Below are 25,979 nucleotides of genomic sequence, written 5' to 3' on the forward strand. Positions count from 1 at the left end.
ATTCGTTTTTACTAACTACTTTTCACTCGGGTGCAGCTCTTTCTCAGGCTCATTGCGTTCTTGGAATGGAAGGAGAAGGAGAACGAGCGGCTGAAACGAGCCTGGGACGAGGTCAGGCGGGCAAAGGATGCGGTCACTAGGACGGCCGCCATCTAGAGGATTCACCTTGTGACCCAGATCATCGCGCTATCCGACAAAGCGGCGCGGCAAGCTGAGGATCTGATGAAGCTGGGCAAGGCTCTTGAAAAAGAGACCTTGGCGAGGGAGACCTTTCAGCAAGAAAGGGATGCGGTAATCCTGGACGCCGAGCAATGGAAAGAGGGCTTTAAAGCCTCTGAAAAGCTGAAAGGAGATCTAACCCTGGCCCAGCTAAACCTTGAGACGGCCCTCAAAGAGGCGGACGCCCTCAAGGCCGAGGTGGAATCTTTGAAGAAGTTTGTTTCAGACTTAACCGAACAGCTAAAGGCACCTCGGCCGCCCAGCCCTACTGAAATTGTCCAGATTGAGCATAACGCCAAGGAGAGGGTGAAGAGCCATTTCTTCGAGGCTTTCGAGTTGATGGTGGAGGAGGGGGAGGCTGCCTACTACCAAGAGCGCTTTACTAAGCGCCTCAACTTTGTATGCCTTAGAGATGAGGCCAAGAAGGCCGGGTAGCCCTCTCCCAAGCTGTTCGTGACTCTGACCGGATCCGACAAGGATGAGGATGATGAAGAGGAGGCAGACGAGAGCAAGGACGAGGAAGAGAAAGAGGTGGGGCCGACTAGGGAGGAGAAGCCAGCTAAAGATCCAACCACCCTTGCCGCGGAGGAGCCTGCTAAAGATGACAAATTGGCTAAATAGAGCTCAGGTCCTCCAATGGCAGCTACCAAGCTTCAGCTCTTCAGTACTTAGCTTATTTTGTTTGTTCTGAACAATTTTAAGATTTCAATGCCGCCTGGTTTGAGCGGTTTGTATTAAGATATTTGGCCGCATGTTGAGCGGTTTTATTTAATTTAAATTTTTCCTCCTTCTAAGCGGTTTTCTATGCTTTTTCAATACTTAGCAATTTTTGCGCACTTTACTATGCTTTTTATTGCTTTTGTACGAGCACTGGTGGGTATGCCCCTTTATTCGGCGATCTCCTAGTCTAAATTTTAAGTGGTTTGATTAACTTGGTAGATTTATGCCTTAAAGGGTATGAATACTTAGCAAGTTAATCAAATCATATATCATGATTGCCCTTGGACTAGATGAACGCCGAATCAACACTAAGTATACGGCTGTTTAGTTGGCTTTGTAGGAGTCGTCCGTTGAAACTATCGCTCAGACATGCTCAGAAAAGTTCAAGTAATGTCTCAACTTGAAAGTTTCTAAATTTTAGCTGGACTAGGACGCCTCGGTATGCTCTTGCTCCCTTTTCGGGCATAAAATGCCTTAGAGAGGTTTAGGCTACCTTTGTGCTAGACCGTCCGTCTTGGGTGCAATCGAACGGTTATTTACATTGAGATGCTCTTGCTTAGGCGATTATGTAGCCGCTAGGTTGTACCTTTTGCGGCCGAGCTGTTATGTTGCCAGTCCTTGTTATTGTTTTTATTCGGCATTTTTGCTAAATAATGGAGAGACATAAACAAACTGAATAAGATAACAATGCTTGACTTGTCCATTAACTTGTCAAAATTACATTGTTGGGCCATACGGCCTTAGTTACATTGCTCGGTCATCAAGACCTAGCTGTATATACAGCTTTTGGCTAAGCATAAGAAAACTTAAACATAGTACTTCTTCAAGTTGTCCGTGTTCCAAGTTTGGGGAATCGGACGACCATCTAAGGCTTCGAGACGGTAAGTGCCGTCTCGGACTTCTTCTGTAATTCGGTACGGCCCTTCCTAGTTTGCGGTTAGCTTTCCATCCTCATTTGCCCGGCCGACCACTTCCATTTTCCTTAGGACCAAATCACCAATCTTCAGCGGCCGCTTAGATACTCGGCGGTTATAAGCTCTCGTCATTCTTAGACGCTAAAGTTCATGTCTAAGCGCCGCGTTGCCCCTTGCCTCAGGAAGAAATTCCAAGTAGTCTTCATTGCTTCCCAATTGGAATTTTCATGATACAACATCACTCGAAGAGTGGGCTCGTACATCTCAATTGGGAGCACCACCTCAGCGCCATAAACTAAGAAAAATAGGGTTTCTCCAGTTGAACTCTTTGTTGTAGTATGTATGGACCACAAAACATTAACCAACTCATCCGCCCATAGGCCGCCTGCTTTATCAAGCTTCCGTTTGATGCCGTTGGAGATCAGCTTGTTATAGGCCTCAACTTGGTCATTGGCTTGGGGACGGTCGACCAAGGCAAAACAGTGAGTGATGCCCTGGTCACTTAGCTACTCCTTGAGTTGGCGTGATTCGAACTGAGGTCCGTTGTCAAATACCATGGACTGAGGTACTCCATAATGAGTAATAATATTCTTCCAGATGAAGGTTGATACGTCCGTCCACCTAATCCCTCGGATGGCCTCAGCCTCAACCCATTTGGTGAAGTAGTCGACAGCTACAAGCACATACCGCCTTTGACCGGATGCTGGAGTATACGGCCCTAAGATGTCCATGCCCCATTTAGCAAAAGGGAGGGGAGTTCTTATGGCCGATAAGCTATTGGCCGGATGATGAATCAGGGTTGCAAACCTCTGGCACTTGTCACATTTTTTCACCATTTTCATGTCTTCCGTATTCATGCTCCGCCAATAATACCCCAGATAGGTGGCCTTTTCTGCTAAGGCACGTCCGCCTATATGGGATCCACAATGCCCTTGGTGGAGGTCGTCCAATACATCATGCCATCTTTCCGGGGTGATACGCTTCAAATATGGTTTTACACAAGCTTTCTTGAACAATTCCCCTCTCTTCATTTCAAACCAAGCCCCTCTCTTCTTCATCAGCCATCTCTCTTTTGGGTCGGCCGGGAGTATCCCATCCCTTAAGTACGAGATGACTCCATCCATCCAAGAGGAGCTTCTGTCAATGATTTGTACTGGCTCGGCATCAATACTCCTCTTTTATTTTACTTCCCAAAACACTGATCTGGGAGTATCACATGATGTCGAGGATGCTAATTTAGAGAGCGCGTCCGCTTAATGATTTTCTGAACGGGGGACTTGCTGCAGGGTAAAATGTTCTAGGCTCTCGACCTCCTTTTTAACCATCTGCAAATATTTCATCATGGCCGGCTCCTTGGCTTCATAGTCACCATTCACTTGGTTGATTATCAGCTAAGAGTCCGAGCTTGCATCAACTTTTGTTGCCCCGACCGCCTTACACATTCTAAGGCCGGCAAGTAAGGCTTCGTACTCGGCCTCATTATTGGAGGCTTGGAACTGAAATCTCATTGCATATTCGAACTTATCTCCCTCGGGAGACTGACAAATAATCCCAGCTCCACATCCGGTCGTTGTTTGGTCTCCGGCCGGCTGCAGTCCGGCCGAGTCATTTCAGCCAAAAAATCAGCGAAGGCTTGCCCCTTGATTGCCTTCTGGGTTCGAACGTGATGTCGAAACCTCTCATCTCTAAGGCCCATTTAAGCATGCGGCCACTAGCTTCAAAGTTGCAAACGGCTTCTTAAGTTGTTGGTCCGTATAGACCACAATTGAATGCGCCAGAAAATACGGCTGTAACTTCTTTGACGCCATATACAATGCAAGGCCAAATTTTTCAATGGGGAGATACCTAATCTCGGCATTATGTAAAACATGGTTGATGAAATATACTAGAATCTGATGACCGTCCCTTTCAATAAGCAGGACGACACTTAAAGAGTGTTCTGAAATAGCAAGGTACATGTATAGCTTCTCATTCTTGAGTGGACTGACGAGCCGAGGCAATGTATGCAAATAGCTTTTCAGCTGAACGAAGGCTTGCTCGGCTTCTTCTGTCCACTCAAACATTTCTTTCTTCTTGATAGTCTGAAAAAAGTATCGGCACTTATCCCCTAATCTTGACAAGAATCGGCCGAGGGCGGCTAAACAACCCGTCAATCTTTGCACTTCCTTGATTATCCTCGGCGACTTCATGTACAAGACAGCTTGAATTTTCTCAAGGTTGGCCTCAATTCCTCGTTGATCGATCAGAAATCTGAGAAATTTGCCAGACTCAACACCAAAGACACACTTCTTTGGATTCAGCGTCATCTTATGTCGCCTGAGTTCGGTAAACGTTTCTCGAAGATCTTTCAGATGTTCGGCCGGCTCCTTAGATTTGACAATCATGTCATCAATGTACGCCTCCATGTTCTGGCCGAGCTGATCCCTAAAGATTGTATTGACAAGTCTCTGAAAAGTAGCAGGGGCGTTTTTAAGGCCGAATGGGATGACTTTGTAACAGTACAACCCCTGCTCGGTCACAAATGCTGCTCGGTCACAAATGTTGTTTTTTCTTGATCTTCTTCCCACAATGGGATCTGGTGGAATCCGGAGTATGCATCCATAAAGCTCATAAGAGCATGTCCCGCCGTAAAGTCGACCAATCGGTCAATCTTAGGCAAAGAAAAGCTATCCTTTGGACACACCTTATTGAGGTATGTGTAATCTACACATATTCTTAAGGTTTCATTTGGCTTCTTAACTAGTACAACGTTGGCTACCCAATCTGGATAGTAACATTGCCGAATGAAATCGGCGTCCAGCAGCTTCCTTACTTCGGCTACGGCCGCCTGATTTCTCTCTTCCTCGTGATTCCGCTTCTTTTGCCGGATGGGCTTAACAAGTGGATTTACAGCTAGCTTGTGCACGGCCAGGTCTGGGCTTATACATGGCATTTCACCGACTTCAAATGCAAACACATCTTTAAATTCCCTTAGCAGCTTAACTAGGTCGTCTCTTAGCAGACCCATAGCTATAGTGCCTACCTTGACAGTCTGACTAGGTTGATCGGGGTCAAGCACTAAATCTTGGTGATCGCCGGCCGGCTGGGGTCTCAATTCTTCTGGTTGACCGACGGTCAGTAACTGCTATGCCTAGTCGGCCATGGCCGACTTACGCTTCTGGCCGACCTGGTATGCTTGGAGTGACCCTTCTTCGGTTTTTTGCTCGGACAACTTTCCTTGTCCGCGTACTGTTGGCTTTATCTCCAGCTGATTACACTCCTTAGCCATTTTTTGACTTCCTTGAATTGAACCAATTTTCCCATCCGACCTCTCAAACTTTAACAGCATCAGATGGGTTACGATTACGGCTTTTGCTACGTTTAGTGTGGGACGGACGAGTATGACATTGTAGCCAGTTAGCTCTTTGACCACTAGGAAACGGACAACCATGTCCCTTCCTTCCCCCTTCTGCCCGAATCGGATGGGAAAATCTATCGGTCCAACTGGGTGAATGATGTTCCCCCCGAACCCAACCAAAGGGTGGGTGATGTCCTTGAGAGCGTCTTCTGGGAACTTCAGATTTTTCAAGGCAGCCAAGCTGATGATATCAAACGAGCTGCCGTATCGATCAGTATCCGATCGACTTTTAAATTGGCTATCATCATAATAAACGCCATGGGTCGTTGTCTGTCCAAGTGTAAGTAAATTTCGACTTCAAAACATACGAGTTTAACATGCCCTTCTCGGCCAGCTTATCCAACAATCACTTCAGATTAATGCAGTCGTTCGTGTCATATCCCACGTCCTTGTGGTAATGACAATATTTGTTCTTGTTGTGATACTAGGCTGAGCCTCTCATAGGCTGGGGCTTCTCAAACTCAAACTTATCCTTGATCTCCATCAGGATTGAGTAAAAGTCTTTGGTGAACTCATATTACGGCTCGTACGTCTTAACCTTCTTTGACTTTGGATGCTGATCATCAGCCACCCAAACTTCTTTTCGCTTGTTTCCTTCCTTTTTCTTCCCGACCGAGTCTTGCCGAGAAGATTGCTTCTTCTCAGCTCCCTTGGGCGGTTGCTCTGCTTTGGTAAGCGAAGAAAAATCAGCTGCTTCTATATAGGCCTCGGCTTCTCGCAAAACTCCTGCGTATGTCCGGACCTTCTTTCTGACCAAATCAAACTTGAAACCATTATGCCTTAATCCCGAAGAAATTCTAAGTAGGCCATTTTATATGGAAGATTCTGAATCTGGGCTTTTTCTTGGTTAAATCTCTGGACGTACAAACGCAATCCTTCATTTTTTCCTTGGACAATTGTAGCCAAATTAAGACTGGTCTTCCTAGGGGGGATGTTGTATGAAAAGTTTCCAGCAAACAACATGCTTAGAGTAGTAAAACAATTGATGCACCCGGCCGGCAGGCTGTTGAACCAGTCTTGCGCCACGCCCTTTAGGGTGCCGGGAAACACCTGCACCAACTGGCGTCATCAACACATTGCAGGTACATCAGGTTTCTGTACGAAGTGACGTGCTCCTCTGGATTACCTGTACCATCATAGGCACCCACGAGTACACTCTTCACTTTCGCAGGCTGAGGAGAGCTAAGGATCTCTTGAGAAAACGGAGGCGGCTTGTCTCCAAGATTCAGTAAACACATTTGCCAATTAATGGGCTGAGGTTGTCCGGCTGGTCCGCCCAGATACTGCACCTGGTCGAACGGCTCGGCAACTTGCCCATATTGTCCGAGGACATGGGGGTTATGCGGCAGAAAAGCATTAAAATTCTGGGGAACCTGATATTAAATTGGTTGAACTGGAATGGGAGTTACAGTATGAACAACTTGACTCCCGCTAGTCCTGGCCGAGCTGGTATGTTGGGAAAGAGAGTGATTAGAGAATTCATCCGACATTGTGGGAGTTGAGGTCGTGTCCGACTGGGCTGCCCGTTCCCGTTGCTTGTGCCGGAGGTACTCCCTTGCGTCCCTCCAGTGTCCAGACAGCTTAGGATCCTCCCTTTGAGGTTGTCTGGTATGCCTCCCAGCCGACTGCGTTTTCTCGAGGAGCCTGGATCGATTTGTCCGTGGCACCCTAGGAGATCTTCCATGCGGCCGGCGAAAAGGGGTATTCCCAGAATCCACAGCATTAGTTGCCCTGCTCTGATTCCTATGAGGGCCATCTTCCACCCTTCTAAATGGTTGTCTGGAGGTAGATGGCCTCTTTTCTTCCAACTCCTTTCGAAGTTTGTTCAGAGCGGCCTTTAGAGAGGCAGCAGTAACTAGAGGATCCTCGGCCTCATGGAATGAGGCGACTAGAGGATCACTTGAATTGATTGTTGTAGTTATATCTTCTACATGGCCGTCCTGACAAGGGCTAGGGCTGGCATTAGGTGTCTGACCGTCTATTGCCATTGCGGACGAGTATCCCCACAAATGGCCCCAAACGTTTCGGTGTTTTTTGGAATCCCTCGGGACACTGGTCACGCATCTGCTGGCAGTAAGACTCGGACACCTGCAAAACACGAATATTCCGGTGACGAAATATTCGCCTCTGACGGTCAAGTTAGTCACCGAAAATCGGAAAGACTAGAGAGAGAAAGTAGTGAGAAGCTGGAGCTATTTAATGCTCTATATAATGTTATGTCACAGTTCACCCCTCCCATCATAAATGATTGGGATATTTATAGGGGTGGGAAACAGTTCCCTTTAGGGTTATTGCCCTAGAATGACGCAATTTGATTGGCGGCGCAATCAAGTAATGCCACGTGTCTAGGGGTTAGTGCCGTTTTGCGGCTTTCTCGGGATTTGGGCCTTCTGAGGTAAGAAGGACCCTTTTCTCTCATTTCAGGTGCTCTCCTGAAGCTTGACACACGTCATCTTGCTATAGGGACACATGTCGTCCTCTAATTGGGCCACATGTCACTACGAGATTGGACCAAGTGTAAGGGGTATTTTTACCCTAAAAAATTCCAATTATGTCCGATTAATTTGGATATTTATTTCAATGGGCATGAAAACAATTATAATGGATTATTAACATGATTTTAACCCAAATCCAATTTATATATATATATATATATATATATATATATATATATATATATATATATATATCACTAATATATAAAGTCGCTCTCGCAGCCAGATCACGAGATAGCGACACTAGGCATTCTAGTTTTTCGCTAAGTGTCGAGCCACGTAGGCGACAAATAGATTATATTGTGAATATATTAGATGCCACGTTAGATTATATTGGATAGATTAGTTTAGGATAAAAAATATACATAAAATAATTTATAATTCTTAATTAATATGCAATAAGCAATAAAATTTTACTCTTATACAAATAACCACGTAATTATAATTATAAATATGGTCGGTTGTAGGAAATATTTAAACCATCCCACACTTGAGCCCCGCTGTGATCATACACTTAAGCATGGTGGCATCCAAAGGGAAGGAAACTAGAGCAAAAGAGTCGCCAACAAGTTTTAGGAACTTGTAAACCGTTCACAGGGTGAAGGTTACACCCCTTCACGATCCATGAGATCGCTAACTCATAGTGGTCTGGAACCATGACTGGATATTCGGGGATGAAGGTACAAATCCAACCTAAAAGAGATTGAACCTGCCTTAATAGTAGGCCTCTACTTTATTCTTCTCATATTCATGTGCGCTTTCTGACTAACATACAACCAATAGGTTAATCCTAAACCTGTTTAATCTATGTTGGTTGAATATTAATGCACAAATAAAACTATTATTGGCGATCACTTGAATTATAATCATATTAGCCTAAACAAGATCATTAATTATCTTATTAAGCGTGATTACAAGTACAAATTCCCTTTAAACCTGCAAGAGAGGGCGTGATCAAGCAATAACAATAATAATATATATCAAGCAACATAACAACAATCATCATCATCATAATATTCTCAATAAAGCAAAATAATATTAGCAAGATCCTAGGCATGATACTAACAAGATTAATAACAAATTCTAGCATGTCACTAAATAATAAAGATCAAAGCTTTATCCCTAACATGATACTAACATGATATTAAGAAAGAATAGGAAGCATCATAGAAACATGCATGATATTAAAAGTCAATAAAAGCATCCTAACATGATACTAGGAATCAAAATAATCAAAGCATAATTTCTATATTAAAATAACAATTAAATTACTTACTTGGATGCCTCGTATCTCTTTCTAATAACAAAATACACACGTTAGTAACTTCAAGAAAAATAATAAACAAACAATTAAATAATTAAATCAAATAATTGAAATAGAGATTTGGGACCAAACCCTCAGAAATTATCAACCTTTCACATCTAGGGCGAAGGCAACTTCGAACTTGGCTAGGTGTATCTAGAACTAATGTGTGTGGAATTTTGTATGAGGGAAGGTTTAGAAAAAGAATAGAGAGAGAAAGCTTCTAGCTTAAAGAGAGAGAAGAGAATAGATGAATGTTGATTGTTGGTGATTGTCCTTAAAAAACAGAGGTCTAGGACCCTATTTATAGAAAAATAATCTGGAAACGATAGAAAATACTTCAAGTTCTATACGGAATAAAACTGACATCTAGCGACAGACATCAACGCCAGGCGACAGGATTAGCGCCAGGCAACAGTCTTTAGTGCCTGGCGACAAACTCTGTCATTTGGCACTAATTAAAAGATAAAACGCGTTTGTACGCGGAATCCACTTCTTAATATAATTAGGCAGCTAATTCCGTGTTTATCAAATTAAAATCAGGTTTATCATAAAACACTTATTTTATTCCAAATAAAACTCTTTAAAAATATAATTAACAATCCTAATACTATTAGAATTTAAAAAGAACCTTCTAAATATTCTAGAAGATTAAAATTAATCCTAGCAGCTTTAGGAATAATAATTAATAGGCCCTCCTCTAGATCATTGGGCCGCATATAAAAATCATTTCGGGCCTAATTTAATTTAATCCATAACTTCCTCATTATTCATCGGAATTGGGCTTATAATATATCGTTGGAAAGCTCTTTTCGAGCCCAATCCAACTACATTATTATTGGACCCTTATCATGGACTAAACTAAACTGGATTGACTATTTTCATAAATAGAGTATAAAAAGAAATATTTTCAAGAACAGAAAGAGAGATATTTTAATAAAAAAAACATCCACATCACAAGAGTTTTCACACTTTCACCTCGTTCGATAATCAAGTGACGTGAAAGGTATTCATCACTGGGTTTGGTTTTGGGGAGACACATTTGGGTGTCTACATCAGTGTATAATTATTTTTTTTAGTCTACCATTTATTTACCTTTAATGCTTTTGAATAAGATATTTTTCATATCCGGTTGAAATATTTTTATGTATGTTTGTAATTTTGTTAATGAAATTAAAGAAGTCAAAAACTACTAAAATTAGGACACAACAAAATCTCTACAATACAAGGGAATCTTGAAGTGAATTCAGATCAATATTAGCAAGGTCTTAGAATTTTACAGTTTTTCACTTTAAAAGCATTTCAATATTTTTTTTATACTTATCATATTATTATTATTTTTTTTCAGCTTATTTTAAGAACAATGAAAGCAATACACAATAAAAGGTACTACTTTTTTGCATTATCAAAAGGGTAAAAAAAGTATTTATACATAAAATAATTTATAATTATTTTGAAAAAAATTATCTTTTTATTGACAATATAATTTTACTTATAGCAACACACCACGTATTATAATTACTAAAAAAACGCATTAATGAAGCTTTTCTTCCTAAAAATACTCTTTCATATGATTTGTTGTAAAATTATTAATTAATTAATAATATAATATTACTAAAAATATCTTTTAAATTCTTAAATCGTGCATCGCACGAGTACTAATCTAATAATTATACAAAACACGCCCACAGACAAGTACACTCTCTAAATGGGTTTCCGGGGCAACACCCGAGGCACGTACTAGTATATATATAAAGGGGACTTTTGCCGAGATTTTAAAACCGCCATGTAGGATATAATTTTTATAATCCATCACCTAAGATTTTAAAGTTTAATTTTAAAAAGATAATTATAGCCAATTAAAAAAGAGATTTATAATTTCTTTAAGAATTAAATAATTCAAGTGCCACATAAACAAAATTGACAAATGGGATTTTAGATTTTAAATTAATAAATATAAAATATTATCTTTTGACATTAGGAATACCATCAAACATATAACGAATGAGTGCAAATTCACAATTTATTTTAAATTAAAAAAATTAAATTATATACAACTACAAACCATAAAAATTCAAACCTGCAATATACAAATAAAGAGGAGAAAAATATATGGAAACTAACAATGATTTCAGTGATAATTTATGGGTTACAACTCTCGTAGGTCTCTTTATTCCTCTTTTCAAAGGGCTACGGTTTTGATTTTTTTTTTTTTTGTAGTACGGGGCCTTCTCAGCTTATTCCATACTATGGACCTACAATGTTTGGTAGTAGGGAGGACATGGTGTCTTTTTTACTTGCTCCATCTGAGCCTCATTAAACCATAGAAATGACCCTCTTTATATAGAGAGTCGTAGAGTAGTTTAGACCCACCGAGCGTGCCAATTTATAAACCATAAAAATTCAAACCTACGATAAACAAATAAAGAGGTAGAAAATATATGGAAACAATAATTTTATTGATGATTTCTAGGATTACAAATTTCGTAGATCTCTTGATTCCTCTCTCCAAAGGGTTAGGGTTTTAATATTTGTTTACAGTATGGGGCCTTGTTGGCTTAATCTATATTACATACCTACAATGTTTGGTAGTAGGGAAGAGATGGGATCTTTGTGACTTGTTCCATCTGAACCTCATTAAACCCTAGAAACGGCTCTCTTTATATAGAGTGTCGTAGAGTAGTTTAAAAGAAAACTATTAAATATTTTACGAGATTTTGAATATATATATATATATTATATTTTTTGATATTATCTCCTTATTTACATGTATTTAACACCTAATAATTAACAAAATTTCGATGTCAACAAATGCCCCATCGAGATCTGTTGTGGAGATTTGACATCAGATGCAACCTGGTCTTGAAAATTTGAAAGCAAATTTGGCATGCCCCCATTGAATCTACAAGTTTTGAAACTTGGAGAATGGAGATGAAAAGCGAAAATTGTCCCACCAAGCGCGCCAAAAATTTGTAAACCATAAAAATTCAAACCTGCAATATACAAATACAGAGGAGAAAAATATATGGAAACTAACAATGATTTCATTGATAATTTATGGGTTACAACTCTCATAGATCTCTTTATTCCTCTCTCCAAAGAGCTACGGTTTTGATGTTTGTTTGCAGAACGGTACCTTGCCAGCTTATTCCATACTATGTACCTACAATGTTTGGTAGTAGGGAGTAGATGGGGTCTTTTGACTTGTTCCATCTGAGGCTCATCAAACCCTAGAAACGACCTTGTTTATATAGAGAGTCGTAGAGTAGGTTAGTCCTATCGAGCGTGCCAATTTGTAAACCATAAAAATTTAAACCTGTGATAAACAAATAAAGGGGTAGAAAATATATGAAAACAATAATTTTATTATGAATTGTGGGATTAGAACTCTCGTAAATCTCTTGATTCCTTTTTCCAAAGGACTAGAATTTTGATATTTGTTTATAATACGGGGCCTTGTCAGTTTAAACCATATTAAATACCTACAATGTTTGGTACTAGGGAGGAGATGGAGTCTCTGTGACTTGTTCCATTTGAGCTTCATTAAACCCTATAAATGACTTTCTTTGTATAGAGTGTCGTAGAGTAGTTTACAAGAATACTATCAAATATTTTACGAGATCTTGAAGATAATTATCTTATATTTTTTGATATTATCTCCTTATTTTCATGTATTTGACACTTAGGGCCTGTTCTCATACGTTGAATTTCAGTTAAGTTCAGTTCAGTTCACTTAAGTTAAGTTAAGTTAAGTTCAGTTCAGTTTATTTTCAATTCAGTTCAATTCAGTTCAGTTCAATTCAGTTCACTTAAGTTCAGTTCAGTTTATTTTCAGTTCAGTTCAGTTCAGTTCAGTTTATTTTCAGTTCAGTTCAGCTGAGTTCAACGTATGAGAACAGGCCCTTAATAAGTAACAAAATTTCGATGTCAACAACAACAAATAAAATAACAAATTTTATTAGGTAAATTCATAAGTTTTTTATTTTAAAGAATACAAACAAATCGTGCATTGCACGAGTTTTATCTAGTTAATTTATTTAATTTAATGTATATACTTTAAAAATAAAGGAAAAATTAAAATTAATAATCCCACCTTTAGCTCATCTTCTCAAAAACAATCCCATATTTGCATATTATAGAAATAACCCTACCTTTATACCTCATATTCACAAGTTGTATATACTAATGATCAAAGATCTTGACAAACATTCTAAACAAACTCTTATCAAACTTACTAAATAGACTTTGTCATCTAAAATGAGGAATTCTCTATTTTTTTTAAGTGCCTTATTTAACTTTTGCATTATTTACTTATATCACTTTGACCAATATTTATGTTTTATACTCATATCAAACATACTCATCCTTAACTACTTATATAGTTATATAAGTAAGTGTTGAAATCATTTCAAAATTACGTGTTAGCAAATATGCTGATCAAAGTGGAATTCTTATGAATTGACAGAGTACAATTAAACTTCAAAAGCTAAAAGATGAAAGATAACTTTGACGTACAACAAGTTGAGAATTCGAAAGGTCAAATCTACATTTGAGTAAAAGCTGCTAAACTTTTCACTACAAAATATTAAATATTTAATAAAACAAGATATTGTTTTGGAACCAAATAAATGATAGACCCTTTTATGCCCCTATTTATTGGCACACGCTTCATTTCCCCTCCTAAAATACAAAAAACAAGGAAAAAAAAAACTGACCAACTTCTTTCTTCTTCAAATTCCCCTATATTTTTCCACTAAACAAATTTCATTCTTTTTTTTTATGAAGAAAAAAACATTGATAATAATGGAAAAAAAGAGACAAGTAATGCTAGTGTTATTCATACTATATTTTGGTATAGGAATTAGCCATAAACTAAGAGAAGAAGAAGCATCAGATCGTATAATATCACTTCCTGGTCAACCTAAAGTAACATTTCAGCAATTTTCAGGTTATGTAACGGTTAATCATGTTGCTGGAAGATCCCTCTTTTATTGGCTCACTGAAGCTGTTTCCAACCCTCTTTCTAAGCCCTTAGTCATTTGGCTCAACGGAGGTAATCTTCTTGATCGATCTCTTTACTCGTATACTCCTATTACCTCCGTTTAGATTTTGTTGTCGCGTTACTAGTTTGAATTATGTACACGGGTTTAATTACTTTGTGAATGTGACCATTAATCTCGGAGGAGGGACTAAGGAGTATGTATGATTGTATGAATATACAAATGCACCTAAAGTCATGATAATTTTTTATTTGCCTTTTTTATGAGAGTAATAAATAAATGTTGGTTAAGTGAAAATAAAACTGTTTTATTAATTTTTGAGGAAAAGGAAATGTGATTTCACATCTCATTTAGTATTGACTATTGAGGGGTTATTGTATAGTGTAAACTTGTATATAAAATTATTGGATTTTAAAGGCATAAAGTCATAAATTAGGGATTTTTTATTTACTTGAATTTCTGCATGCTAATCTCATATTTTAGAAGTAGCTTAAGGCTTCTTCTTTTTTTTTTTTTTTTTTTTTTTTTTTTTTGAAACAAAGAAGTAGCTTAAGTTTTCTTTAAGTACATTCTTAGATTTAATTAAGCTCCTGTCAAAAAAAAGTTAATTAAGCTATCATTTTACATATATTCTTTCAATCTTTTTCACACGTGTCAAACGTAAGCAGCAACAAATCGATAAAATGTGTAAAACATTAAGCCTTCTACAATTAGCATGGAAGAACTTTTTCTCCTAGTAGAGTAGTAGGTGTACCTCTCGAGAGAGAGGTATCTTAAGTGTTTATTTACTTGAATTGTAAAAAAAAATAATATATATATATATATATATATATATATATATATATATATATATATATATATATATATATTTTCAATTAAAGGTGTCAATGACTAATTCGAAGGGAGTAAACTACTTGAACAACCCAACTAGAATTGTTACATATTTGGACCTGTATGAACACATTTATTTTACATAATTTAAACCCAAACTAAAACTAACTCAATTAGACCCGACCCAACCTGAATTTAAACCCCTCCATATTCACCCTTGGTATAACTCCTCTGCAGTACTGCACTGTAGTACAGTATAGTGGTATCCACTATTTAGTGAAAATGAAAGGGGAAATAATGCAAAATTGTCCCCACGTAACTCTCGCTCTATTCACATCTACCACTTGAAAAATACCCAACAAATTTGAAATCTCAGCCCGCTCAAATTATAAATGCTGGTTTCTAAAGTTTTATTATCTCCGTTTCATATTTTTTGCAACTTTTTGTGAAACAGAAGTAATAGTTTTTTAACATCAATTTTGAATTTCTGCATTAGGAGTTTAATTTTTGTTTAGTACACTAGAGTATTTTTTTTCCCCTTTCAATCCAACGTATAATTACCAATTACTACGGAGTATATTTTTAAGTTAGTCAAAATCGTAAATGTTTACGTAAAACGTTTTATTAAATAAAAATTTATGCAAATTTATGCTCTTGATCGAACTTTCGAAATACGGAGTAAAAGCTTTGAAAAAACTCTAAAAACGAATAGGGTCAAAAGTCAAAATTGTATTTTCAAAAATGTTTCTCCTTAATTAAGGGTCTGTTTTGATTATCTGAGCTAAACTGAAGTGAACTGAATATTTTATAAAAGAAGGAAATTAAGAACTGAACTAAACTTATTAGATCTGAACTGAATTAAAAATAAGCTAAAAAGAACTAGCCCTAATTGGATCGATTGATGGGTTATTAAAGATTTTGATGATGGTCAATGGTATTTAATAATAAAAGAAAATAATGTGTTTTAGTTTATAGGAGTATACTCATTTAGTAAAAGATTTATATTTATATGCAACTTTTTATTGCTACTAAAAGAAAAAAATACCACTTCGTCCGTCCCTTTATTAGATGTCTATTTCTAGCATTTATTACTCACATAATAAATAGAAGTAGACATCTAAATTTTGACGGGAAGACCAACCAATTTGGTGAACTTGTTTTGTTTGAAAGAAAGTTATTTTATTTAGGGACTGTTCTGATTCACTAAGCTGAATTGAGTTGAACTGAACTGATTGGAGCTGAATTGAATATTTTATGAGAAAAGAAAATTAGAAACGAAATGAAATTAAACTGAACTGAAAATAAGCTGAAGAGAACATGCCCTTATTCTTGATTCATTTGTTTATTTAAGTTAAAAGGGTTAAATTCCAATTCCCTGGCTACATGAACCGTGAGAAGCATCTTTCCTTATATATCTATAGGTAAAATGGTGAAAAAGTGATTATAGTCTTATATTTCCAAATATACTTTGCTCACTTTTCAAATAGAGGTCAAACAACACAAATTTTTTCTTCCCACTCTTCTATGAATCTATGATTATTGTATGAGGAGGGGGACCTTATTTATCGGGGTCAATTGAGACCTGACCTTAATTATATTAATTAATTTATTATTGAATTGAATTTAAAAAAAAAACCTTATTTTATTTATAAAATAGTGTGGCATAAATATAAATACAGTGATTAATTTTGAGTTAGAGGGAATTGTACGGAGTATTTGGCAATTATATATGGCGGCATTGTAATTGGCCGATAATTGTTGTTAACATTAATTCCAATTCCCACATCACCGCAAAATGTATGACTAGAAAATAAATAAGCTAAGACCTAACCACTTGATGAGAGAAATGGGTGTGTCCAGAAAACAATGACTGAATATAATGCATTAAACATGATGCATGTTGTTATAATCAGACAAATTCAATGCTTTGCTGAGCAACCAAATATAAATCACGATCTCATTTATTGTAATGTTCATAATCTGACTTGCTAGCTGATGAGATTGAGAGGTGCACCCTTAGCTTTTTAGGTGCATATGATCAATGCATTAGCTTTTAGCTAACTATTACATTGATATAACGTTACTTTAGCTGGTGCAAGCTATGAGTAACTACCTCTATTTATTACCCAATCTTATCTTTAGTATTTCGAAACCCATATCGTCAGGCTAGGCTACATCATACTCCGTATTCAGATGGTTTAAATTATACTTCGTTCGTTCGTTCCGCAAATATTGTAACAATTACTAATTTGGGAAGTTTCAAAATTTTTGCAATATTTTTTCATTTATTTTTTGGTCTCCTTTCTTTTTTTTTCTTTATCGCATGACTACATGAGTTTCTATCTTTGTTCCTCTCTATCTCTCTCGTGTTTTTGAAATCTATATGTCATCCTCATGTTATAATTATTAGGGAACGGAGTATGTACAATTCGCTTGTTAGGGTATTTTATTGGTAAATGTTTGATTGACCCATAGGTAGGCAGAGTTAAGGGCCTGTTCTGATTGACTGAAATGAACTGAATATTTTATGAGAAAAAGAAATTAATAACTAAACTAAACTTATTGGAGCTGAACTGAACTGAACTGAAATGAAAATAAGGTGAATAGAACAGACCCTTACGAGGTTGTCATTGTTGGCCTATTATAATAATGAATCCATCAAATTGACCGCAAGGGTTAAAAATTATACAATGTACAAAGTGATTTTTTTCACGAATTAACTATGCACTCATATTGAAGAATAATAGTATGCAAAAATTAGTGTTATCCTAATTTTAATTAGTTTAAATCATTATTTTTCAAATATATATTACTATCAATCTATCATGCTCTTGCATGAAATAAATTATGATGTAAAATGCAACACCATTTAACTTCCTCCTCTACAAAGAAATTGTTAAAACTTATAATATACGAAGTATATGCATGATCTAAATCATTTTTTTGATCCAAAATTAGTTGATCAAAATTAAGGTGGAAACTTATTATTCATCCAGCAGTCTTATATGTTTCACTATGTTTATAGTATTAATTCTCTGGCAAAAAGGAATAGTTGGTTTCTTGGACCAATCAAATGTTGGTTGTGAGGACTGACGATTCATAATTGTTCTGTCTAACTTATTAAACATGTCTTACTTGACAAAACATGTGTAATACGGAGTACATTTACTACATCTCTAAAACTAGAATACAGAAGACTTTTCTATTTGGTTACCTTAAACAAGTTTTTTTTATTCCCATTCATTTTATATCTTTTGTATGAATAACACATTAACACTAGAACGCGTTTTACTCCTTGTAGAGAATACTTCTCGCACTTTGATTAATGGGAATATACCTTATTCATTAATAAGGTGTTTAATAAGTTATTAAACACCTTATTGCGTTATTATTAAACACCTCAAGAAAACTTCTTGCACTTTGATTATAAAACACCTTATTACAATATTATTCAGAATATACCTTGTTGCAATATTATTCATTAATAATATTGCAACAAGGTATATTCTCTCTTTAAGGATACCTACAAAATCTAGCAAACAAAGAGCAATCATGAATGCAACAGCATAAATGCGTCCACAATTCCACATGTAGTTAAAAAGATATGCATGTGCCCCTTGTATGTCAAATTGTCAATTTTTTCTTGAACTGTTTTTGTTCATATAAGCGTGCTTATCTTTTCCCATTGATATAAAAATGTATTTTAGCTTTAAATTCGACATGTACATAAAGGAAGTCTTGCTTCTCTAATTTTTCGATCAAAAGATGTTTTTTTTTTTTTTTTAATAACATGGAGTAAAAACTCAACCAAAAAGTTAAAGCTAATTATGGAAACTCATAAGTGTGTTGATGTTTAATTTGTATCGACTAGAACTATGGTGCCCTCACACATTATATTTGTTGAACATGGCTACTTGTACGCGAGTGTACCTGGCAGCCACGTAAGCTTATCTAGTTGTATCATTTAGTAATTACTACTAATCGATAATTATTTATCCTATGATTGATATAATTAAAAGTAGTGCATGGTACGTAAGTACGTAACTACTACGTAGTATCTAATGCTAATGCAGATGTATAAAAGTTTAATTACCATTGGGTGCAACAGGGCCAGGATGTTCGTCAGTGGCGTACGGTGCATCGGAAGAGATAGGGCCATTTAAGATAAATAAGACATCATCAGGATTGTACATGAACAACTTCTCTTGGAATTTGGATGCAAACCTTCTATTCCTTGAGACTCCTGCTGGTGTTGGCTTCTCTTACTCCAATACGTCGTCTGATCTCTATGATACTGGTGACCGTCGCACTGGTAAGACATCTTATCCCTATCATATTCTCTCAATTATTAAGATTATAATACTCCATTTGTTTTTTTTTTTTTTTTTTTTTATTTGTATCACTTTTCTTTCATTTTTTTTATTTTTTTATTTACATTTTTTTGCATCACTTCTAATAACTTTATTTCATATATTATTATTTTTCTTTCTTACTTTGAACCCCACTCAAATTAATTTATCATTTCTCTCTTATAGTCTCCACTAATCCCTCTCATATACTTTCACTTTCGGTCCCTACATTACTTTTATCATGATATATTATTCATGCACTCACATTATTATATTATAATAAATTCATTCTCGTAAAACTCCGCGCATTTGCAAGTGATGTAAATAAAAAAAAAAAAGAGGGAGTACAACTTTTTTTTTCTTTTCAAATGAGTCACAAAGACAATTTAAAGGAATTTGAACTGCTCGATCTTAGGCCTTGTTTAGTTCGCTTTATATTTACTTATCTGAACTTATGTGATCAGAACTGGTTGTCTAATTTGATCAAAATTTAACCTTAAGTGTACGATAATCTATAAAGAAAAAATGTATCAAGTGAAATCTTGTTAGATTCGTAATAATGTGCATAATTTTTTTTTTCTTCACGAAATTAAAGATATTTAGCGATAAAAAACTGCACATAAATTGATGATCTGATCTAAAATTATTTTGTTTTAAAATAAGTAAAAATAAGGTGAACTAAACAGGGCTTTAGGGCCTGTTCACATTAACTAAATTGAGCTGTACTGAACTGAACTGAACTGATTGGAGCTATGCTGAATTGAATTGAACTGAGCTGAAATGAATATTATATGAGAGAAGGAAATTAGGAGCTGAACTGAACTGAATTGAACTGATTGGAGCTGAACTGAACTGAAATTAAAACTGAAGTGAACAGGCCCTAAGTCTTATTTTTTTTATTTATTTATTTTTCTTAGGTGTTCTAATCTGGTTCACCCTTTGGGTTTGGGTTAATCCAGATTTAGGGTCTAGTTTTGGGTAGTTAGGTTTCAGTCCTTTTCTAATTGTTGTTGTGGGGGATCGAATACGCGATCTTTCCAACCAAGTACAGCCTTAATCAACTCTATACCAACAACCAATTGATTTAGTTTTAAATTCTTAATCACTAGACCATTAGTGTATTACTATCATATGTTATGTTGATATCGTTGGTATTGTTGACAGTAACATGTTAAAAGTCTAAAAACTGTTAAAGTGGTTACACTAGCATCCAACAAAAGAGTATTAAAAAAGAAAAAAGAAAAAAGAAAAAAGGAAAAACTTTTGATAGATATTTCTAATCGATAGAGTAGCAAATTCTACGCATGCAACCAAAGATTCAAGGACGACGCATTTGCTGAGCGTGGATCAGCCCCACCAAGCCAAAATAGCCCATACCATTATCACGTTTAAGTTGCTCCACTTACATTTTCTTTGGGACCGATGTAACACGCCCTCTTGGCATATAGTGGCATATAGTGAGTCTATACCTTGTAAAATGAAATACTACCTTTGTTTTATATTATTAAACGACTTAGTATAAAATGTGAGTATAAAATGTCTTATTCTTGCAAATAATATAAAATGAAGGTAGTTTCCAACACACTTCACTAATTTCTAATTAATCATTAAGCAATAATTTGAAAGCATAATGTGTCTCGACTAAAAAATGATAGGAATATAACAAAAGCCTCACGAACTTCTTAACGAGGGAAGTAACACAACATCGTATAAGCATTTGTGATTGTACTCCGTAATTTGTAATTGCACTTAATGTGTTCATATTAAGAGATTGTTACAATGCAAAAATTATATAGATGTTAGTTTGAATAAAAGTCACCATATTTGCATCTATAATGTTAGGTTTTAGTAATCACCATACATTTTCCCACGTGACATGACTAACAGAAGTGATTTTTATTTTTTGACGAAGAAATGAATGTTATTTGAGTAGTAATGAGATAAAGATTGGGCTTGAATATGGGTCCTACGGATTTTTTCAATAGTGGGCTCATGTAATCAAATCTCATGATCTAGAATCAAAGATGACACATGAATATCATATTCATATACACCCAACTACCTAATTTATTGTTCAAACATGTAGAAAAATGATTAATTTGAACTTTGGAAGTGTCATATTCTTAACATTATATTTTATTTGTCTCATTTTGGAGAGTATTTGGGTTTGTGTGGTACAGTGGGATTAAAAATTGACAGAAGAAGTATTACGTATGTATCCCACATGATAACTATATTAAGACATTTTCCTTGTTTACTAATCAATTCGTTTTAATCGAATCATTTTAGTAAGAGTTTTTATGTTAAATAAGGAAAGTAAAATAGGGTGGAAGAAGTACTTATTTAGTATGGTTTTCTCTATTTTTTCCTATTGTTTCTCAAAATTTTAAACATAACTTGTTCCTATAAGCCCGTTGTTGGTTTAATTTATATGAAAGTTGTGGGGAAAAAATAAAAAATTATGTTCCTAATCAAGAGAACTTGTGAATGATTGAATTTGTCATTTTTTTCAGTTTCAATTTGATGTGAATGTATGTGATTGAAATTTTGAACACATTGTGTTATGGTTAGTTACAAATTCAATGATGTTACTTGAGTTTAAATCTGAAGTTCCAAACTAATAATGTACAACTTCACTAGTGCTTCATTGTAAAACAATTTGGGCGTTATTATTGCATTAGGATTATATGAATAAATGAAGTATGAATCCACCAATGTTTTCTAGTATAGAACTTCTAATGGTCTAGTTTTAGATATTATACAATTTTAAGTATAAAATTTGAAATGCACAAGTACTTGTGACATTTGTATGGTTCTAAACTTCTACTTCTTTTGCGTTTGAACAAACAAATTGGTCTCAAACTCTGAATGCTTTTCAGCCAGGGACTCCTTGGTATTCTTGGTCCATTGGATGAACCGGTTCCCACGCTACAAGCATCGAGAAATATATATAACCGGTGAGAGCTATGCTGGACATTACGTCCCTCAGTTGGCTAGGGAAATTTTAAGCTACAATGCAATTTCCAAGCATCCACTATATCTCAAAGGAATAATGGTAAATATGCTTGCATTGATTTTTGCCCTGTGACATGTTCATTTCAGTTCCGAGTTCAAGTTTTTATCCATGTACATTCTTGAACTGCAGGTTGGAAATGCTGTTACAGACAACTACTACGACAACTTAGGGACTGTGACATATTGGTGGAGTCATGCCATGATCTCTGACAAAACGTTTCATCAACTAGTTAACACTTGTGATTTTCACCGGGCAAAGAACTCTGACGAATGTGAAACACTGTATTCTTATGCCATGGATAAAGAATTTGGCAATATTGATCAGTACAACATTTATGCACCACCTTGCAATAACTCTGATGGCTCTGCTGCTGTTTCAACCCACAGGAGCATGAAGTTGCCTCACCGTCCTCATCATGTTAGTTCGAGTCTTACTTGATTATTATACCAGTAAATGTCTGAAAATTGTGTTACATCAGTGAGTTTTTTCTTTGATTCCTGTCAGATTTTGAGAAAGTTATCTGGGTATGATCCATGTACCGAAAAGTATGCTGAAAAATACTACAACAGGCCAGACGTGCAGAAGGCTCTGCACGCTAATACCACTAAAATTCCGTATAAGTGGACTGCCTGCAGGTGAGGTTAATTCAATTGTTTAGCTGTAAATACACACATTAATCTGTAATATATCAAGCAGAGTTGTGAATTTTGAATTTCTTTCTATACAGCGAAACTTTGAATAGGAACTGGAATGACAGTGAGGCCTCGATTCTTCCTGTTTATCGCCAGCTGATGGCAGCTGGTATACGAATCTGGGTTTTCAGGTATGCAAATTTGTTTTGATATAACTATAGATAAGTAATGCATTGCTTCAGAATTATGCTGTTAAATTCATTACAGGAGAATGCCCGATTTATATATTGTTATTTATTCAAATCTGTATGCATTGCAGTGGAGATGTGGATTCAGTGGTGCCAGTAACAGCTACTAGGTATTCTCTTGCACAATTGAAGATGAAAGTCAAAATCCCATGGTATCCTTGGTATGTTAAGAAACAGGTTAGAAAAAAACGCGCTCCAACTTATTGCATAATTTTATATAACAGAACTTCAAGTAACAAAATATCATATGATATGCCTAATTGTTCTGTAATGTATTTTTTTTCCAAGGTTGGAGGATGGACAGAGGTATACGAGGGGCTAACATTTGCAACTATAAGAGGAGCAGGGCATGAAGTGCCGTTGTTCAAACCAAGAGTGGCCCTTGAGCTATTTAGAGCATTTCTGAGAAACAAGCCTCTAAGTAAGTCTTGATCTAACATGGTTTAGCATCAGCAATATATATTAGAAATTCATTGTCACCAAAAGTGGTGGTATGATTTCATGACACAATCCTTTGTAACAAACAAGAAGAAAATTGTTTGGATAATAATATGTTGATTTACAAGAATTAAATAGGGTGCAATTAGAAAAGGTTTTACCTCTTTTAAAGACTTCAAAATTTCTATGGGTAAAATAAGTGTATCATTTAAATTAGGGATTTTTTCCTTGTTCTTGTGATAGTGATAGGTGGATGATGTATGAAATATTTGGCTTGAGAATTAGAAGCCTAAAAAAACATTTATTTTTCTAAATTATAGCCCGTGTAGCTTAACACGAAGTAAAATTATACGAAGTGCTTTATAATGAAGTTTTGAGACAATTTTTGTCCTAAAGTTTCTACCTATTGTAACGGGGAAATAAATATTATATGATACATTTGTTATGAATTGGTTTCGTTTTGAAAAAAAGAAGCGTGCATTGACTAGGCATTACCTAGTTTTGACACTACAAATTCAAGTCTTTTACAATAGTTTTTCCCGTCAAAAGACTCAAACAATCAATTATTGTTATAGTAACAAGACCCAAAACACACTTTAATTTGCTTATATATTAAATTCAGTCTTCAAGGAAATTGGAAGATGATTCAAATTCTGCACCTAGCAAACCTCAATTTGAATACGAACATTCCAATTTTTGCTTGACTTTTGGTTGTATATTGGACTGGCATTACACTTTGATACACCCACTATATTCTTTTTTTTTTTTTTTTTTACAACACACCCACTATATTCAAGGTCAACTTTATTGTAAAACTTCTAGCTAAGTCCACTTTATTATTTTTAAATAATTAACCATCGTGTCTTTTCATATCAAATTTCCGTTTTACTATACATTGACAGTCATGACGATAAATTTTAATTTCACATGTACAGTCTTAAAGCAGAGATAAGACTACAATTGTTTAATTGTTTTGATTATTAATTTATGTACGTAAATATTTACTAATTTACCCATTCTTTAATGTTAAATTATTATTATTATTATTATTATTATTATTATTATTATTTGGTGCAAAAGAGAGACAAAGTCTCTAAAAAAGAGAAAAACACACAAAACACACACTATAAAAAACAAACGAAAAAAGAAATGAACAAACAAAAATTAAAACTAGCTAGCAACAAACAGACATCATTGCTTTATTACTCCTAGCACACGACCTACGGCATAGCAGGAGGCACCATCCGAGCTCGACACATTCCTCCCAAATCCTCCAATAAAACGGCATGAAGGTCCAAAGGGGCCGCCTCAAGGATCTTTACTCGTTGGGGAAGATTAACACCAAAATTAGCTAGCCAACTGCGACACAATTACCTTCCCTATAGCAATGATGAACCGTAACTTCCCACCCACTTGTACGAGCGATGGCTTTGCATTTTCTGATGAGGTGAATGTACGGGGAATTAGAAGGAGTTTCCTCTAATAGAAGCCGAACCACCACTTCAGAATCTACCTCCAATTAAACTCTTATATGACCAGCATTCCAAGCAATTGCAAGATCTCTCAACACACCCAAGACGGCAAAAATTTCAAACAATTCACCTCTATGTCCACGTATGAGTCCACCTGTAGGGAATAATTTCAAGAATCACATACTTGAACCCCACTGTGATCATACACTTAAACATGGTGGTGTCCAAAGGGAAAGAAGCTAAAGCAAAAGAGTCGCCAACAAGTTTTAGAAACATGTAAACCGTTCACAGGGTGAAGGTTACACCCCTTCACGATCTAAGAGATTGCTAACTCTATATTGGTCCGGAACTATAACTGGATATTCAGGGATGAAGGTACAAATCCAACCTAAAAGAAATTGAATCTGCCCTAATTAAAAATATGTCTCTACTTTGTTCCTCTCATATTCACGTGCGCTTTCTGACTAACATACAACCAATATATTAATCCTAAACCTGTTTAATCTATGTTGGTTGAATATTAATGCACAAACAAATCTATTACTGGCGATTACTTGAATTAAAATCATATTAGCCTAAATAAAATTATTAATTATCTTATTAAGCGTGATTTCAAGTACAAATTACCTTTAATCCTGCAAGAGATGGCGTGATCAAGCAATAACAATAATATATCAAGCAACATAACAACAAATCATCATCATGATAATGTTCTCATCAAAGCATAATAATGTTAGCAAGATCCTAGGCATGATACTATCATGATTAATAACAAATCCTAGCACGTCACTAAGCAATAAAGATTAAAGTTTCAGCCCTAACATGATACTAAAAATCAATTTTTTTTTTTTTGAAAGAACTAAAAATCAATAAATAACATCCTAATATGATACTAGGAAGCAATAAATAACATCCTAACATGATATTAGGAATTAATAAAATATA

General features: G+C 35.8%; 1 protein-coding gene across 1 annotated transcript; it reads left to right on the forward strand.

The window, feature by feature from the left end:
• Positions 1 to 13,719: 13,719 nt before the first annotated feature.
• LOC145584914 (serine carboxypeptidase-like 25) lies at positions 13,720 to 23,920 on the forward strand. The gene is made up of 8 exons (XM_081641703.1): positions 13,720 to 14,101; positions 18,988 to 19,191; positions 22,108 to 22,283; positions 22,374 to 22,661; positions 22,749 to 22,879; positions 22,972 to 23,067; positions 23,196 to 23,301; positions 23,413 to 23,920. The coding sequence occupies exons 1-8, from the start codon at positions 13,828 to 13,830 to the stop codon at positions 23,554 to 23,556; spliced, it is 1,419 nt and encodes a 472-aa protein (XP_081497829.1). The 5' UTR covers positions 13,720 to 13,827; the 3' UTR covers positions 23,557 to 23,920.
• The last annotated feature ends 2,059 nt before the right edge of the window (positions 23,921 to 25,979 follow it).

The sequence above is a fragment of the Chenopodium album genome, chromosome 16, assembly GCF_948465745.1.
Source record: "Chenopodium album chromosome 16, dcCheAlbu1.1, whole genome shotgun sequence".
NCBI lineage: Eukaryota > Viridiplantae > Streptophyta > Magnoliopsida > Caryophyllales > Amaranthaceae > Chenopodium > Chenopodium album.